Source organism: Megalobrama amblycephala, linkage group LG1 (genome assembly GCF_018812025.1).
Source record: "Megalobrama amblycephala isolate DHTTF-2021 linkage group LG1, ASM1881202v1, whole genome shotgun sequence".
NCBI lineage: Eukaryota > Metazoa > Chordata > Actinopteri > Cypriniformes > Xenocyprididae > Megalobrama > Megalobrama amblycephala.
Window position 1 is genome coordinate 36,308,743 of NC_063044.1, and position 19,933 is coordinate 36,328,675.

The 19,933-nt window shown below is 40.7% G+C and overlaps 1 protein-coding gene across 1 annotated transcript in view; it reads left to right on the top strand.

Annotated features, from left to right (window-relative positions):
• LOC125245430 overlaps positions 1 to 19,933 on the top strand; it is a 1,350,402-nt gene that overhangs the window by 1,203,411 nt on the left and 127,058 nt on the right. The window contains 2 exon segments of the mRNA XM_048156021.1: positions 8,166 to 8,599; positions 8,601 to 9,350. Of these exon segments, the coding sequence (XP_048011978.1) occupies positions 8,166 to 8,599; positions 8,601 to 9,350 (1,184 nt within the window).

Below are 19,933 nucleotides of genomic sequence, written 5' to 3' on the forward strand. Positions count from 1 at the left end.
AAATACAATTAAAGTCCCCTCCAACAATAAGATGAGTGGAGTCAATATCAGGAATAATATTAAAACAGATTGGAAAATCTAAATTCTAAAAATCTAAAGTTCGGAATCTAAATTAGGAGCATAAAAGTTCTCAAATGTAACATGTTTCTCTAAAATAGTGCCCGTCACAATAAGATAACAGCCATTAATACCCGGTTTAGTGGACAAATGTTTAAAAGGAATATTCTTATGTATTAATAAAGACACTCCACAGGTTTTGAAGAGAAGGTAGAGTGGTACATTTAGCTTATCCACTTGCATCTAAGTCTGTGAGCACAGGGATATTTAATATGAGTCTCTTGTAGAAACTATATGTCTGCATGCAAAGAATTCAAATGTGCGAAGACAATATTATTTAAAGCACACACATTCCTGCTCAGAATAGTCAAATGCTTCTTAAAGGTGCCCTAGAACTCTTTTTCACAAGATGTAATATAAGTCTAAGGTGTCTCCTGAATGTGTCTGTGAAGTTTCAGCTCAAAATACCCCATAGATTTATTTTTTTTTTTTATTCAATTTTTTAACTGCCTATTTTGGGGCATCATTATAAATGCGACGATTCAGCTTGTGTCCCCTTTAAATCCTTGTGCTCCCCGCCCCCGAGCTCACGACTCTATAATACATTGAATAAACAAAGTTCACACAGCTTATATAACCCTCAAAATTGATCTTTACAAAGTGTTCGTCATGCAGTATATCAGATCATGTGAGTATTTATTTTGATGTTTACATTTGATTCTGAATGAGTTTGAGGCTATGCTCTGTGGCTAACGGGTAATGCTACACTGTTGGAGAGATTTATAAAGAATGAAGATGTGTTTATGAATTATACAGACTACAAGTGTTTAAAAATGAAAAAACAACATGGCTTTGGTCTACAGTAAGAAACGATGGTAACTTTAACCACATTTAACAGTACATTAGCAACATGCTAACGAAACATTTAGAAAGACATTTTACAAATATCACTAAAAATATCATGATATCATGTCAGTTATTATTGCTCCATCTGCCATTTTTCGCTATTGTTCTTGCTTGCGTACCTGCATAAAATCTGATGATTCAGCTGTGCTGCTCCAGATGTTAATACTGGCTTGTCTAATGAGTTAAACATGGGCTGGCATATGCAAATATTGGGGTCATACATATTAATGATCCCGACTGTTACATCACAGTCAGTGTTATGTTGAGATTCGCCTGTTCTTCTGAGGTCTTTTAAACAAATGAGATTTACATAAGGAGGAGGAAACAATGGTGTTTGAGACTCACTGTATGTCATTTCCATGTACAGCACTCGTAATTATTTAACTATGCCAAGGTAAATTCAATTTTCAATTCTAGGGCATATTTAGTGGAACTCTAGCCTGGATGCCAGCCGAACTTAGCCCCGCCCACAACATTTTTAGGTCGGGAAGTTCAGTCTGGACTCGATCTGTAGAGGAGTAATTATGCCCGAACAGAAACTGTTCGGACCAATCACATTGTCAGGGTGATGATTGACAGATTCTCACCAGAAACGTAAGCAGCCACGTCATCACAGAGCGCTTGGGTTGAATTAATTTACAACAATGATGGCTGTTGAATAACTGAGATGTGTAGATTCCGCCATCACGTCCGTTATAGAAGATATCAACATAACCAGGTAGACATAACCAGCGGTCGTTGCCAGCTCCTTCTGTATATAGTACGTTATTAGAAGCATAGATATTTATGGTTAGGGCGTCTCAGAGAACGCGCCTGATGCATGTGAGGTGAGCGCGCTCGCACAGCTCTGCGTTCACACCGAACGCGTCTAAATGTCCTTCGCCGCGAATCGGCCGCTGACGCGCGAATGGCGCGGCGCGAATTGAGCGTTCGCGCGGCTGATGCGTGACGCGTCGAGTGAGCGGTGCTTTACAACAGGTTCATTTACTAGAAATAATCTTAAACAAGATGTCCCAGCTGATTGCTCTCTCTATATCAGTATATATCTTCTAGTAGTTCCAGCATGTGTGCAGTTGAGTTCTGTTGACAACTATGCGTCGCTCAACATACATCACTTACTCTGTAGCTCTGATTGGTTGTAGGTCTATCCAATTGAGGTCTTTCCTGGATCGGTTGAAATACGCCCCCATAATCAAAGCCCAATGGAGCAGTATCAGACTCATATTCTGACTAGAATTGAGTATGACCACGTAAGGCTAGTGGAACTCATCAGCGTGAAATAAACCATAGGGTAAAATGAGAAATGAATTAGTACACACATAGGTATTGGTCAATGTGAAAAATAAAAGAAAAAACAAACATTTCTAATACAGAGATGAGCTGGCATAATTCTAACCCAATAAACTCGCTTCTAGAATCCCTGCGAAAGTCAAAAAACCCCATTTAAAGTTGTATGCAAAAGTTTAGGCAATTTCCATGATTTTAATTTATAAATATTTGGGTGTTTGTATCAGCAACTTCAGACACAGTAATATTTCAGTAGTGAAATGACGTTTATTGGATTAACAGAAAATGTGCAATATGCATCAAAACGAAATTAGACAGGTGCATAAATTTGGGCACCCTTGTCATTTTGTTGATTTGAATACATATAACTACTTAACACTGATTAATTGGAACACACAATTGGTTTGGTGATCTCATTAAGTCTTGAACTTCAAAGACAGGTGCATCCAATCATGAGAAAAGGTATTTAAGGTGGCCAAGTTGTTGTTCTCTTCGACTCTCCTCTGAAGAGTGGCAACATGGGGGCCTTCAAAACTCTCAAATGACCTGAAAACAAAGATTGTTCTACATTATGGTTTAGGGGAAGGCTACAAAAAGTTATCGCAGAGATATAAGCTGTGAGGAACATAGTGAGGAAATGAAAGACCACAGGCACAGTTCTTGTTAAGGCTGGCAGGCCACATAAAATATTGGCAAAGGATGTTGAGAACGGTCAAAAACAGTCCACAGACCACCTCCAAAGAACTACAACATCAGCTTGCTGCAGATGGTGTCACTGTGCGTCGTTCAACAATTCAGCACACTTTGCACAAGGAGAAGCTGTATGGGAGAGTGATGCGAAAGAAGCCTTTTTTGCACACACGCCACAAACGGAGTCGCTTGAGGTATGCAGACGCACATTTGGACAAGCCAGCTTCATTTTGGAATAAGGTGCTGTGGACTGATGAAACAAAGATTGAGTTATTTGCTCATAACAAGGGGCGTTATGCATGCCGGCAAAAGAACACAGCGTTCCAAGAAAAACACTTGCTACTCAGTAAAATTTGGTGGAGGTTCCATCATGCTGTGGGGCTGTGTGACCAGTGTCGGTACTGGGAATCTGGTTAAAGTTGAGGGTCGCATGGATTCCACTCAATATCAGCAGATTCTTGAGAATAATGTTAAGGAATCAGTCACAAAGTTGAAGTTAAGACGGGGCTGGATATTTCAACAAGACAACGACCCAAAACACTGCTCAAAATGTACTCGGGCCTTTATGCAGAGGATCAAGTACAATGTTCTGCCATCCCAGTCCCCAGACCTGAATATCATTGAACATCTGTGGGGTGATTTGAAGCGGGCTGTCCGTGCAAGGAGGAATGGTCCAAAATACATTAATCCAGAATCCAGACACTCATTACAGGCTATTAGAAGCGTCTAGAGGCTGTTATTCCTACTAAAAGAGGGTCTACTAAATACTGATGTGATTTTTCTGTTGGGGTGCCCAAATTTATGCACCTGTCTAATTTATGCACCTGTCTAATTTTGGCCCAACTGATCTGTTAATATACATAATCTGGATTATGCAGGCCACCAGCAACTAGGAATTAAATCCTACCATGATGTACAGGGTACAACAGGGCATATTTTATTCCTTTACCTCTTAGTTTCTCCTGTGGACCATCAAGCAGTTTGCATTGCGAAGATACCTCTGCTGGAAAGTCTGGGAAGATACTGATACGACTCCCATCAAAAGAGAGTGGGCTTTGGTTAGATGAGATGCAGTATCTCAGTCTTAACAGTATCATGATGTATCCTGGCAATCATAACTTGCATGCTGTTGTTCATGATGCGGCCAATGCGGTGAGCTCTGTCAACCTTTGTCGGAAAATTAGCTTCTCCTGATAGTGAAGGCAATAGGCCAGAGACAAATTGTGTGGGGTTGCCCTTCTCGATGTTCTCAGAAAGACCAGCTATCTTGATAATTTGTCAATGAGATCTGGCCTCTAAATCAGTTACCTTGGACTTCAGAGACGCATTCTCTTTTGATAAACTTGCTAGAGTGCCCTCAGTGTTGGGAGTAGTTAACTACATGTAGCGCCGCTACTAGTTTAACTACATTTTTCAGTAGCTTGTATGTAGGCCCAATACTGATACTGGTATTGGTGCATCTCTACTGAAAACCCCTGATTTAGATTATGTTGAGGTTGTATGGAGCTGATTAATTATTGTTTATGGTCATGATGCCACCAGCTGGGAGCAATAAGTGTGGCACGTATTCAAGCATTTAAAATCCTTTTATAGTTTATTTTTATATTTTATTTTATTTTAAGATTTCAAGCAATTAAGAGCTTAGAGAGTTACATGTAAAGTACTAGACAGACTCTGCTAGTATTGGACATTTACAAGTAACACTGTAGCAAATTAACTCAAAATAAATATGAATAATTAATCATAGCTAGTTATAATTATAAATATCTGGATCAGTTAATAAAATTAACTTGATGTAATAATTAATATTACAATCAATTAACCCATTATCCAATGAACACACAGTGTTAATTGTTTATTATTTCTAAGAAATGTTCATTTCCAGGTTATGGGAAATAACAATCTTATTGTACAGTACTGCTAAGAGCCTGTGTCAGGACCAGCATGAATAGGGACTCCGGTATACGAGCACAAAACACAGACAACTTTACGTGTGACATGAACAAGACTTTATTTACTAGACTAAACACTTAAACTACTCTAACATTCACACACATACATGCATACAGTTTACCAAGAGAGAGAGAGTGCTAAAGCAGAGTACAGGAAAGCAAGAAGTTACAGCATTGTTTGACATTCAGCAGATCAACAGCCTTGAGCAAACCATCAGTTTAGTTTTAACAGGCCCTTCTTTAAAAGGGGTAAGGATACTCAATGTATCAAATAATGAGACTAAGTTTGATACTTGCATGTCTCTCCAACTTGAATTAAAACTGTCCTGATGCAATTTGTGGAGGCTTCTGTTGAATCTTTGCTGATATTGTCTTGATGAAAGAGAACCAGTTGAATTCAGAGGATCTTTGGTGAATGGAAGTTTCTAGGCCGAAGCCTGGCACAAGCTTGGGGTTTCACAGAAGCTTCTAGCTTCTTACAGCATCATCTTGACATCAGCATTTGTCAGTAAAAGAGAAGAGAGGGATTGATCTTGTGATCAGTGAATATAAGGGGTGAAGATGTCACACCCTCTTAAGGTGTCTGAGCCAATAAGGAGTTGCCCCCTCGGAGGGAAGTTTTACAAATCTTTGTTCTGTAGCAAGATATTAGCATAAGACACTGGATTGGATGAATGAGAGAAGAACCTTCTAGATTCTTATAATACTAAGGTGTCACAAAGTTAGTAACACATAACATAAATTACCAAATAGGAAACGAAAGTTGGAGTCCGTAGATACCAAACATGCTACCAATGTAATTTCAGTTATCTACACATTTGCAACTTTGGAACATTAATACCAAAATAGTAAAAAAAAAAAAAAAAAAAAAAAAAAAGAATTAATACATAGAATAAAGCCTATAAAAGGAAAGTCATGAGATGGGAAAATTGGATACATGTTTATACATTTTCCAAGTGGATATATAGAGAGTACATAGGATTAAAGGAGTTTATTTGTCCTTCTCAGAAAGAGTGAAGTCAGAGTCACTAGTCTCTGCAAAATTCTTCCTGATCGTAAAAGTACCATGTATCTGTAACAGGACCTCTAGATCTGCCTGTGTGTTAGCTACATTTGGGATGCTAGTTGCAGTTTTAGGGGGATGGGTTCACCAAACTTTGATAGAGTGAGTTTATGGGTAATTCATTAAATACAATGAATAATTGTGTGACTGATTGGTCCAGACGCTACAGTGCGGAGCTGTAAGCAAGAGTGTCCGAACAGTAGCGAAGCAGGAAGTGTATAGTGTATTTTATCTACTGAGATGATTGAAATGTTGTTGTTGTTGTTGTTGTTATGTAACATTTTAGAATAGACCCCAGGAAGACTAGCTGATTGCACAGACTTTCAGCTAATGGGTAGGTAGAGAGGAGAGATTTGGCAGTATATAACTTACACAGAAGAGACACTGTTGCTGAGCACATAAGATGAACTACTTATCATGATTTCAAACTGTGGTGATGTGGCCCTTCACTGCATGAATCTTCATGTGTATCTTCAGGTGGTTTTTAATAGTGAAACTCTTTCCACACTGATCACACGTGTGCAGCTTCACTCTGCTGTGGATCTTCTCATGTGTTTTCAGATGTGATGACTTATTGAATCTCTTGTCACACTGTGAACACTTGTAAGGCTTCTCTCTGCTGTGGATCCTCTCATGTGTTTTCAGATATGATGAATCACTGAATCTCTTGTCAAAGTAAGTCACACTTACTGATTTCATTTTGATACTGATTTTCAACATCAGATCAAACTAAATATTTACATATTTTATATTTGTTTCATATCTGGTTCACAATTTCCAGGAGTGTTACCCAAATAGAGGCATTTTCAATACAGTTTTCAACATTGCTAATTTTAGGAATAAACTGTAAACACCAAAATGTATGAAGTAAATGAACTTTCCAGAATGGCTGACAGGGTTGTGAGTGTAACTTGAGCAAAATCTCTTCTTACAGTAACTTTGGTAACAGGGTTGATGAATGCAGTCATTCATTTGTGTAAAAACTGAGACAATGGATTGAGATTATTTTCTTGTCCTCCCATCATGCTGTAGAAAGAGCCCAGATGATGTCACTTCCTGGGTGTCACAGTTTTAAGAAATCCTCTTTTTTTCTTTTTGAAAATCATGTCAGAAGTAACAGGGTTGAGTGAATCATGTAGGACACTGATAATAACACATTTAAAGATGCAGTCAGTCTAGACTTTGAGCATGTGAACTTTCTACAGAGATGGCAATGGTCAAGATATGACGTGATATATTTTTTTAAAAACATAAATAATGAATAATAATCACTCCAAAATTTTAAAATATTCAATCTACTCCACTTTACTGCAAACTTCACTTGATCTTGTGTTTCTGGTGTCCCACATTCACAATGTGTATGAAAGGAAGTTAGTGGAAGGAGAAGTCTGCTGTGAACGGCCCTTAATAATTACACAGTTTTAGGAAAATTAATTAAATATCAACCTAAAAGTTGATGTCAAAATATAGCTGTTAATATCACATTAGATAATTTTGTCATTGATCAAATATATTACTCAAAATATTTCAGAGCAATGTTTTCTTTATTTTCTTAATATTATTTTTAAATGATTAAGAATTATTTAAGGGAAGGTGGCAGAGCAGCTATTTGGGAAATTCTGTAGCCAGAAGACGTCCATTCAGTGCTGATGGTCTTAATTCAGTAAATCTTGATGTAAAAACATTTGAAATTAGAGTCAGATTAAACGAGCAGCTAAAGTAAAATTGACATTAAATTCTAAAATTAAGTGAACTTCACAGGAGCGCTGAAAAGACGTACACACATTATACCTTCACCCAGACCACTGGATTCTGTCATTGGAACGACAGCTGGTCCTTTACGATTGGAAGATTAATGTTAAAGTTTCAGGGACATATGCAACTAATTTATGCAAATGCATCAAAATGATCGTAATGTTTTGTAGCAGTCTCAATTTTATCACATTTAACTTCATATTTCTCTCTTTATTTTGATTTACTGAAAATTTAAATGACTTTTTCTTTCATTTCAGAGCTGATGGAAGTGAAGGAGGAGAGTGAAGAACTGAGTGAAGTGGAGGAGGAACATCATGACAAACCTGGAGAAAAAACTTTGAGTCCGTCAAAGACTAAAAAGACATTTTTAAAGAAAAGAACCAAGAAATCTACAACCTGCACTCAGTGTGGAAAAAGTTTCTCAACCAAACAAAGTCTTGAGTATCACATGAGAGTTCATACAGGAGAGAAGCCGTTCACATGTGATCAGTGTGGAAAGAGTTTCAGTCAATCATCACACCTTAAAGCACACATGAGGATCCACACTGGAGAGAAGCCACACACATGTGATCAATGTGACAAAACATTTCTAGGGTCATCAGCCCTGAAGAGACATCTGAGAGTTCATACAAAGGAGAAGCCACATTCATGTTCTGTGTGTGGAAAGAGTTTTTCACAGCTGAATAGTTTAAAAGAACATGAGAAAATACATACTGGTGTGAGAGAGTACATGTGCTTTGAGTGTGAGAAGACTTTTACTACACAGAGCGATTTAAAAAAGCACCAGAGAATTCACACTGGAGAAAAACCTTACAAGTGTTCACACTGTGACATGAGATTCAATAAGTCATCATCTCTGAAAACAAATGAGAAGATCCACACTGGAGAAAAAACCTTACAAGTGTTCACACTGTGACAAGAGATTCAATAAGTCATCATCTCTGAAAACAAATGAGAAGATCCACACTGGAGAAAAACCTTACAAGTGTTCACACTGTGACAAGAGATTCAATAAGTCATCATCTCTGAAAACAAATGAGAAGATTCACACTGGAGAAAAACCTTACAAGTGTTCACACTGTGACAAGAGATTCAGTCGGTCAGAACATCTGAAAACACATGAGCGGATCCACACTGGAGAAAAACCTCACAAGTGTTCACAGTGTGACAAGAGATTCAGTCTGTCATCATATCTGAAAACACATGAAAGGATCCACACTGGAGAAAAACCTTACAAGTGTTCACACTGTGACAAGAGATTCAGTCAGCCAACAAATCTGAAAACACATGAGAAGAGCCACACTGGAGAAAAACCTTACAAGTGTTCACACTGTGAAAAGAGATTCAGTCGGGCAGAACATCTGAAAACACATGAGAGGATTCACACTGGAGAGAAACCTTACAAGTGTTCACACTGCGACAAGAGATTCAGTCTGTCATCATATCTGAAAACACATGAGATGATCCACACTGGAGAGAAACCTTACAAGTGTTCACAGTGTGACAAGAGATTCAATCAGTCATCACATCTGAAAACACATGAGAGGATCCACAGCAGAGAGAAGCCGCACACGTGTGATCAGTGTGGAAAGAGTTTCTCTTTTAAAAATCACCTGAAGATACACATGAAGATCCATGCAGTGGAGAAACCACATCACCACAGTCTGAAATCATGATAAGTAGTTCATCTTTATTGCTGAGAAAAAAATGTCTCTTGTGTGCAAGTTAGATACAGCCAAATCTCTCCTCTCCACCTATAGTTGGCGCTGTTGTTCTGTGGCTGCTGTTGAATTATCCAGGTTGTGGATGAGGAGCGACCACGAAATGCCTCATTCATTCATAGTTAACCGTTTCTCAATATGTGCTCTTGTCTGTACTTGTGTGAAACGTCATCAGTCACTGTCCAAGTACTGTTCCGTTTCAAAGTTCACATCTAGCCAAGTACAGTTCAAATCCCCAGATGTGTTCTTGATCTGTCCCTTTTATCGAGGATGCATCGAGAGGTGACTTGTGCGGACTTGAGACAGCCAGGTATCCCAGAATGCGTCGCGCACTAACCAGCAAGCGTCAATAGTAAAGCTGAAAACCTGTGTAATTTAAACATATTACTGTTATTATGTCATGATATGTAAAATTAAGAGTGTTCAGGCATGTAGGAATGTACTGGTTTAAAGCTCAAATTTGTGGTTTATTGATAAAAATAAGCACCTATTTGGAGTTGTGAGATCCAGGCAATCACCGGGCACTCAGCGCTCATGTACCCCTCCGAGAATAGCCTAACCTCAGCTAATCCTTCTGACGTTTGGCTCTGACGCTGGTTGGTTTGGTTGACACTGGCTCTCATGTCTCTGTAGTGGTTAACTTTAATTTAATTGATAATTTGTTAGGCATTATAGTTTACTGTTGTAGCCTACTAGAGCACTGATTTTGTATGTTTGACTGAATCGTTTGCTTTATTTTTTATTGTAGCTTCTTATACCTGTTGCTTATACTTTTATAATGGGTATTTGGCTATTGTTGGCCATTAAAACTGACATTTAACAAAAAGAGTGAGGGGTGTGTTTTATATTTGCAGACTATATGCACCTATTGCCACATATATTTAATATTTTTTTTTAAATGGAAATGAAAAGTGGAAGAGCTGTGTTTTATAGTTTGTTTGGTAATAACTATACATGCAGTGAAGACTGTAACACTGCCTAACATAAGGCAGGCTACACAAATAAAGTTTATTTTCCCTCCTAAAACTGTTTGAATGAGTGCAGATACAACAAATAACCACAAAACAAAGAATAAATGCCAACCCAGAGTGTATTATACAAGATGAAACAGAAAAACAATATATAAAAATGTATACTGTGGTGTGAAAAAGTGCTTGCCCCCTTCCTGATTTTTTTTTATTTTGTCACACTTTAATGTTTAAGATCATCAAACTAATTTAAATATGAATCAAAGATAACACAAGTAAGCACAACATGCAGTTTTTAATATGAAGAGAAAACAAAATCCAAACCCACATGGCCCTGTGTGAAAAAGTGCATGCCCCCGCTGTTAAAACATAACTTAATTGTGGTTTATCACACATGAGTTCAGTTTCTCTAGCCACATCCAGGCCTGATTACTGCCACACCCGTTCACAATCAAGAAATCACTTAAATAGGATCTGCCTGACAAAGTGAAGTAGACCAAAATATCCTCAAAAGCTACACATCATGTTGAAATCCAAAGAAATTCAGGAACAAATGAGAAAGTAATTGAGATCTATCAGTCTGAAAAAAGGTTATGAAGCCATTTCTAAAGCTTTGGGACTCCAGTGAACCACAGTGAGAGCCATTATCCACAAATGGCGAAAACATGGAACAGTGGTGAACCTTCCCAGGAGTGGCCGGCCAGCCGACCAAAATTACCCCAAGAGCGCAGCGAGGACTCATATAAGAGGTCACAATAGACCCCACAACAACATCCAAAGAACTGCAGACCTCACTTGCCTCAGTTTGGTCAGTGTTCATGAAAAAAAATGGCCTGCATGGCAGAGTTCCAAGACGAAATCTGCTGCTGAGCAAAAAGAACATAAAGGCTTATCTCAGTTTTGCCAGAAAACATATTGATGATCCCCAAGACTTTTGGGAAAATACTCTATGGACTGACAAACCAAAAGTTGAACGTTTTGGAAGGTGTGTATCCCATTATGTCTGGTGTAAAAGTAACACAGCATTTCAGAAAAAGAATGTCATACTGACAGTAAAATATGGTGGTGGTAGTGTGATGGTCTGGGGCTGTTTTGCTGCTTCAGGACCTGGAAGACTTGCTGTGATAAATGGAACCATGAATTCTGCTGTCTACCAAAAGTCCGGCCATCTGTTTGTGACCTCAAGCTGAAGTGAATTTGGGTTCTGGCAGCAGGACAATGATCCAAAACACACCAGCAAGTCCACCTCTGAATGGCTGAAGAAAAACAAAATGAAGACTGTAACGATCTTGTGTACAGGTTTAATCAATTTACGGTGTAAAATATATGAATATAACAAACCATGAAGCTTTATGATAAATTATGATCCATATATCGACCCAAGAGGGAATTATGCACATATATTGTTAATCAATTACAACGAATTATAACCAATTACATATATGATCAGTTTTAATTTAATAGTTGTTTAGAGAGACGGTCCAAGTTTGTCCACCAAACAATAAGTCTCCTCTTAGACTATTATAAAGGATTTTTTTTCTCTGGCCACAAGAAAAACTTCCTAGCTAAGCATCAAAACGTAAAGCAAAGTTACGGGTTCGACAACGAAAAAGTGACTTGGTTTTTTCCGAATGAGCAGCAGAATACTCTGGCATGAATATAATGTGTTTAACATACAAAACGGATAAATCGATTTTATCGATTAACTCGAATTTGACGTTAAGGGTAACACAAACACTTGACGGGCAACAGAAAGACAGGGGAACACATTTATTCACAGACAGCTGGCATTATATTTCATGAGTTCACACTTACAAATAAGTCAGATAAATTAATTGGTAAATGTATTTGGCGTGCTGTCCGGGGAGAGGGCTCCGAGCTCGGTAATCGGCCCGAACACAGAGTACCCCCCCAAAAAGCAGAATGTTAGCTACGGACAGCAGCCAGGAACTGTAACTGTAAGCCCCCAAAAATATAGAAATAAGACTGATGTTTGCAAGGAGAAAGCTGTCTGCTGGATCGGGAGGGTTCTATCTGACAGGAGTTCAATACTCACAGCAAACCGATGAATATAAACCTCTTTGACCAGCAAACTAAGATAAGGTTTAGATGTTTTGGCTGGGGGAACCTGCAGCATCCGACGGGAGTTCAATACTCGCAGCGATCGGATGGGTCAAACCCACCAGCCAGAAAATCAAGAAGGAATGGCATCCGACGGGAGTTCATTACTCGTGGTGACTGGAAGGGTAGCTTCAGCTGAGGGGCCCCTTTAGGTGTCAGACGGGAGTTCAATACTCACTGCGATCGGATGGGTAAGCCCCCGCTGACGGTGGGGTGGACGTTTAGTAATTGGGGCAGGGCTCTTGCAGCATCCGACGGGAGTTCAATGCTCACTGCGATCAGACGGGTAAGCCCCTGGTGACGGTGGGGTGGACGTTTAGTAACTGGGGCGGGGCTCTTGCAGCGTCCGACGGGAGTTCAATACTCACTACGATCGGACGGGTAAGCCCCTGCTGACGTGGGGGCGGGGCTCTTGCAGCATCCGACGGGAGTTCAATACTCACTACGATCGGACGGGTAAGCCCCTGCTGACGGTGGGAGGACGTATAGTAATTTTAGACTGGGGGGTTCTAGCGGCGTCCAACGGGAGTTCAATACTCGCTGTGATCGGACGGGTAAGCCCCCCGCTGGCAGAGGGATTAATGTTTGGTAAGGGCTCTTGCGGCGTCCGACGGGAGTTCAATACTCGCAGCCATCGGACGGGCCCCTGCTGGCGTAAACGCAAAATGTTTAGCTATTTTCGACTGGAAGGGCTCTCATGCCGTCCGACGGGAGTTCAATACTTGCAGCGATCGGACGGGTAAGCCCAGTCATAGTTGAACGAGAATAGAAAATTTAAACTGTTTCTAAGGTTCTTATGGGAGCTCAAAACTCATGGTGTCAGATTGAAGTTTGACTGATGTTGTGGAAATTTTAAGAAAATTCTATATTTCCAAGTAACATCATGTTTTAAGTAGTGTGTTATGTATCCTTAGAGACACAAACCTTATCAGGGGGAGATACACCTGGGTGGGTTAGGTTAAACTTTGACTTAAAAGATATGGGTGGTCTTGGGTAAGACAGACCTATGATCTGTAATAGATACCCCTGACAGAGATATGATCTTTAACAGAACATCCTTAAGATATGGAAAAGAACATCTTTAAGTGGCATACGTGGAGGAACAAAGGGTCAGGAATGACTATATTTGGAAGGGAGAGTTTAACCTTGAAGAGTTAAGGGGAAGTATAAAGGTGCCCAGGAAAAGGAATGTGTTATTCTTGCACTCTGTGGTTTCCAAGTGAAGCTGTCATGACTGTTTGAATCTTTCTTGCAAGAAATAAAATGTTAAAAGGCTCTTGGGTCTGAGTTTGTTTCTTACGCAGTGAGTTGCTGTTGATTTTTGCCACAACACTGATTTGACTGGGTGGTTTGAATCATCTGTTTCACGAGTTCACATATCCATATAATTAAATAGAGTAAAGTTAGGCGTATTTGGCATGCTGTCCGGGGAGAGGGCTCCGAGCTTGGAATTTTGGCCCGAACCCAGAGTACTCCCCCGGTGTGGTAAAAGTAGATAGAACTATAAGTGAGGAGATGGGGTGGAGGAGGGATGCTGATAAACTCTCATGTGAACAGAGGTAAGTCTGCTGAATTTATACCTCTTTACATCGGTTGAGTTGATTAACTGAATGCTCTGCACCTGTGCTAATTAGGTTAATTATCTGAACTTGCTCCTCCCGAATTTTGTTAATAAAACATCATTTCACGAGTTCACATATCCATATAATTAAATAGAGTAAAGTTTGGCATATTTGGCGTGCTGTCCGAGGAGAGGGCTCCGAGCTTGGAATTTTGGCCCGAACCCAGAGTACTCCCCCAAAAAGCAAAAGAGCAAAAAAGGACAGCCGCCAGACTAAAGACCCCCAAAAGACGCAGAGAATTGGCGGACTGGCATTTCAAGAAGCCTGGTAGCTTGACCAGGAGAGCCCATGTTGCCACTGACAGGAGCGAATCACTGTACCAGGCGGACGGGCCCTACTAGCCGACAAACGATGGGTAGCTGAAATTTGGAACGACTGATCGGGAGGGCTCTTGTGATATCTGATAGGAGACCAATGCTCATTGTATCAGATGTGTAAAGCCCTACCGGCCGATAAATGTGGAGCAGTATGAGTTAAACCGTCTGAGCGGGGGGGTCCGTGCTGCCTCTGACAGGGATCGTGCATCGCCAGATAGACGGGCCCTACCGACCAGTTGACGGGGAGCGCGTGATTTGGAGCAGCCGATTGGGAGGGCTCTGGTTACGTCCGACAGGAGACCAGCTCAGTGTCAAACGGGTGAGCCCTACCAACTGAAAGACGAAAAAAAAAAAGACGAGGGGCAACGTGGTTTAGGAATGACCAGCCAAAAGGGGCCCACTCAGCCTCTGCCGGGAGCGGCCCCCGGCAACAGGTGAGTGGGTTCCATTGGCTGATGGCGGGATGAAAGAAATTGGAATGCCTGGCCAGGAGAGCTCTCGCAGCATCCGATGGGAGACCAAGGCTCCAGGAGACCAATGCTCATGACATCAGACGGGTAAGCCTTGCTGGTAGACGGGCAGAAAGTAAAGCACAGAAGAACGACCAGGGAGGCTCTCGCGGCATCCGACGGGAGACCAAGGCTCCAGGAGACCAATGCTCAGGGCCTCGGACAGGTAAGCCTCGCCGGACGAGGAAGGAAGCACTGACCGGGAGGCTCTCGCGGCGTCAGATGGGAGACCAAGGCTCCAGGAAAGCAATGCTTGTGGCATCAGACGGGTAAGCCTCGCCGGACAGAGAAGGATAGGAAGATGGAAACTGACAGGGAGGGCTCTCGCTGCATCCGACGGGAGATCAAGACTCACTGTGTCGGACGGGTAAGCCTCACTGGACGGAAAAAGTAAAAATGATGGAAACTGACCGGGAGGGCTCTCGCTGCATCCGACAGGAGATCAATACTCATGGCATAGGATGGGTAAGCCTTGCCGGACAAAGGAGGAGAAAAGATGGAAACTACCCGGGAGGGCTCTCGCAGCATCCGTTGGGAGATCAAGACTCACTATGTTGGATGGGTAAGCCTCACTGGACGGAAAGAGTTAAAAGATGGAAACTGACTGGGAGGGCTCTCGCTGCATCTGACGGGAGATCAATACTCATGGCATAGGATGGGTAAGCCTCGCGGACAAAGGAGGAGAAAAGATGGAAACGACTGGGAGGGCTCTCGCTGCATCCGAAGGAGATCAAACTCGTGGCATGGATGGGTAAGCCTCGTCGGACAAAGGAGAAAAGATGAAAATGACTTGGAGGGCTCTCGCAGCATCGGATGGGTAAGCCTCACTGGACGGAAAAAGTTAAAAAGATGGAAACTGACCGGGAGGGCTCTCGCCGCATCCGATGGGAAATCAAGACTCGCAGCACCGGATGGGTAAGCCTCGTCAGCGGTGGAGAGAAAGGTGTGGGTTTTTTTTCTTTTTTTTCCTTCTCCTTCCTTCTCAGAAAACTGAGCTCCAGCAGAAGCAGAGGGGACATTACTGCTGCAGCAGAGGACAAATTTTGCTCCTATGGGAGTGGAGGGGACATCGTCGCAGCTGCAGTGGAAAGATCAGCCGGACAAACTGAACTCCTGCGAGAGCATGGAGAAAACGTTGCTGCGCCGTGAAGGCAAGGTTTGCCAGGGAAGGAGCTCCTGCAGTGTAAGAACAGAGTGGGCTCCTGCAGAATCAGGTGAGAAGACGCTGCTGCAGCGAGACCATTTTAGTGGATTGATGGTGGTAATTGAGGTGGATATGGTGAGCTTGTAGGATTTAGTGAGAGAACAAGCTGAAGCTGAAGAATTTGGCTGGTAAGGGTTTGCAGAGCTTTTTTAACATGGAAGCGATTGGATTAGATAGGATATAGATCTTTAAAACCTCTGATGGCCAACGACTAGAGTGTTTGAATCTGATGCTCCGAGAGGCCTTTTGGGGCAGCTGTGGTTCCTTGCGGCTGTTGCTTCTGGCTTGCTTAGTTGTGGACACTTGATATTCAACAATGTTTTGATCTGCCTTCATTGTCTTCACTGCACACCATTGTATGCAAACTGAACTGTCCTGGATGATGACATCACTTTTCATCCAGAGCTGTTGTATAGATAAATTAACTATGAATAAGTAGTTTTATGATGGAATGAATCAATACTGGACTTACTTAAGCTGCACAATGGCACCATTTTCTTCTAAAGCTGCTGTGCAGCCAAAATTATATTACTATCACTGTAAAGCTGCCCTGACACAGCCTGCATGTAAAAATCTTTTTGATTTGATTTGACTTGATTTGGTTGCTGTCCTGTGCGTAACAAATATTTGGAAAAGTAAATAGGTTGGGTCAGGGTCCAGCTTTGGAGCCAGTGGCCTGAATTTCAGATCAAATCTGTGCTCTGATCTTGCTGGCGACCTTCATAAAGCAAACAAAACAAGATGACTGTAACAACAATTTAATAAAATAACACATAATACTGACATTTCATATTAGGGTTGCAGAGTGTATCGATACTAAAGCTTCAAAATACTGGCAATGCCATTGTATTGGTAGTATGTCGGTTTGGTAGTACCGTAAGGAATGTAGTATGAGTGGCAGGTACACTTCGTTTGAACGCGCATGCCTGCAAAATCTTTAAAAGAGACTGCCATTGCCTGTCTGCTGTGCCCAGTGTAGTAAATGTTTTGTAGCGTCTTATTGTTCCCCAATCTTGCAATAAGATAAAGTTGCACCTTTTTAAGATAAAGTTTCACTTCTGGAACAAGTGTAATTATTTATAAAAACATCTTTGCTAAGACGATTCAGACAAATGCAATTCCATTCATCAATGTAGCGGCTTTGCACTCGTTATTTTTATTTATTTATTTTTTATTATTATTTATATATATTTTTAATGTATATATATAAACATTGTATTATGTTTTAGTACTGCTCTCCAGTCAAGATTTTTCATGCCAGAAAAATGCTGCTGATAGTTCGTGACATGAGCAAGAGCGTTGTTTTTGTTTAGTTTCTAAATGAATCTGTTTTGAACGAATCAGACGAGTCGCTGACTCACTAAGCGATTCATTATTATTTATTCTTATTATTTTTTTTAATTATAATTGCAGTGCAAATGCATAAATTCCATGTAACTTGAGGCAGCTTCTGCTGAATGTACATTGCTGAATGCATTTACAATGATTCATTGATTGGTAACAAAAGCCTGTTCTCATTATTAATGAAGTATTAAGAGAAAAATCTGGTCCGTTTTATACATTTATGTAAATTCGGTCCATTTTGTACACAGCATGGTACCACGATACTTCAGCTATAGTATTATCTAATGGTATTAGATCGTTTGTTAATAGCATTTAACACTTAAAACAGTTGCAGCTGATTGGAAAAATGTTTTTCCATGCATGCTTGAACTGACTACGGTGCATTTACCTTTCTGACCAGTAGACATCACCGGTGTGTGACGATTCGAGGGAAACCGAATCGTTTTCTCGAAGCGGTTCAATTGATTCAAAAAGCTTCGTTTCTCCCATCACTTGGAGGAACCCTCAACAGTTATTTTCAGCAGTTATCCGAGTCTTAACATTAATTATTTTATACAGATAATTATACAGATACAGTCGTGGAATTTATTTGAATCCATTCGTGAGAATAAATGAGTGTATGAAATTGTCTTACCAGTCTGTGCAGCGTCTCTTTAACGATAGTGAAGCTAGGTTTTGGTTACTTCAAACAGAAACAAAACGATTAGAACTGAAAATTATATAGCGTTATATTTTATGTTTACCTCAGGACAGCGTTGACGTTAAGTTCTTATTAATTCTGCAACTGCGCGTGCGATCTGACTGCACATGATGTCCGAGCTGTTTGTACAGCGCTTTAGATTAGAAACGGCAAATCTGAAAACGGTTCAAAACATATTTCTTGCGATCAAAAATTGAGTATCCAGATAGCATAAACTGTCCTCATGATTTAGCGACCAAAGCGAAGCAAGTTCAACCAGGGAAAACGAAAAGGATTTGAGCTGTGTTTTTTACGGTTTTGAGCCAGCAGGGTGGAGAAAGCTGGCCGACAATGAATCAGCGGCGCGGCTTGTTAAGAGCCTGTTGCAGCGGCCTGACTGTGGAGGAAGGCCCATTCCTTTGCGGGAAGCATGCCCGAGACACGAGCTTGGCGTTTGAGGGGCTTTATTGTCCTTTTCTTTATGACCGGAAAGATTGAATGAGCTGGAGATGAGAAATACGGGGAAAAAGATCATATGTTGCCCGTGGTAGGCCTCGGCATGCTGGGCCGGTTTGTTTGGGCTGAGACCCACGAGATAACGCAGAGGGATCGGCAGTGGTGCGGTGTGGAGGATAATCACTTTTTAGACCAGAAAATTGAGATAAGATAAGGACGAGGAATTTTTCATCGGACAGACGGCGAGAGCTCGATTTTAGACCGGAACGTAGGGCGGGGCCTAATGCTGATAAACTCATGTGAACAGAGGTAAGTCTGCTGAATTTATACCTCTTTACATCGGTTGAGTTGATTAACTGAATGCTCTCCACCTTTGCTAATTAGGTTAATTATCTGAACTTGCTCCTCCCGAATTTTGTTAATAAAACATCATTTATCTCCCTCTGCTCACAGCCTTTTGCATTTATTTTGTTTGTTATGTCCTGCCAAATCTCACCTTTTTTTCGGTTTGTGACAGATGAGTTTAATTTGCTTTCAAGGACTGTTTTGTTTTCTTTGTATCCATCAATTAAAATCAGAATTTTTTCATGACTGAAATTTTTCTTCCTGTTTCGTTTCTCCTCCATGTGTGGGATAGATATTTTCAATTAAAAGTGTAATGTTTTGAGTTCGATAAAGTTTGCTTTAATGTCTTTTTTAACTTTCAGTTTAGGCCAGTCAAGAATGAGTTTGAAATTACACACTGTTCATACTATTTCCTGTTTACCTATTAGAAGGCTTGTGATTGGGTTAAGAAAAATTGACGTCATTCTATGCGACAACGCATTACTTTACGGAGAGGTTACTACCTACTAGCTACGTTCTGCCTTAAAGGGTTAGTTCACCCAAAAATGAAAATTCTGTAATTTATTACTTACCCTCGTGCCGTTCCACACCCGTAAGACCTCCGTTCATCTTCAGAACACAAATTAAAATATTTTAGTTGAAATCCAATGGCTCCGTGAGGCCTACATAGGGAACAATGTACACTTCCTCTCTCAAGATCCATAAAGGTACTAAAAACACATCTGAATCGGTTCATGTGAGTACAGTGGTTCAATATTAATATTATAAAGCAGCGAGAATATTTTTGGAGCACCAAAAAATCTAAATAACGACTTATTTAGTGATGGCTGATTTCAAAACACTGCTTCATGAAGCACTGGAGCATAAATGAATCAGTGAGTCTAGATATAAAAAAGGCCAGGAATGCAAAAACAAAGGATGTATGGACAGATGCTGG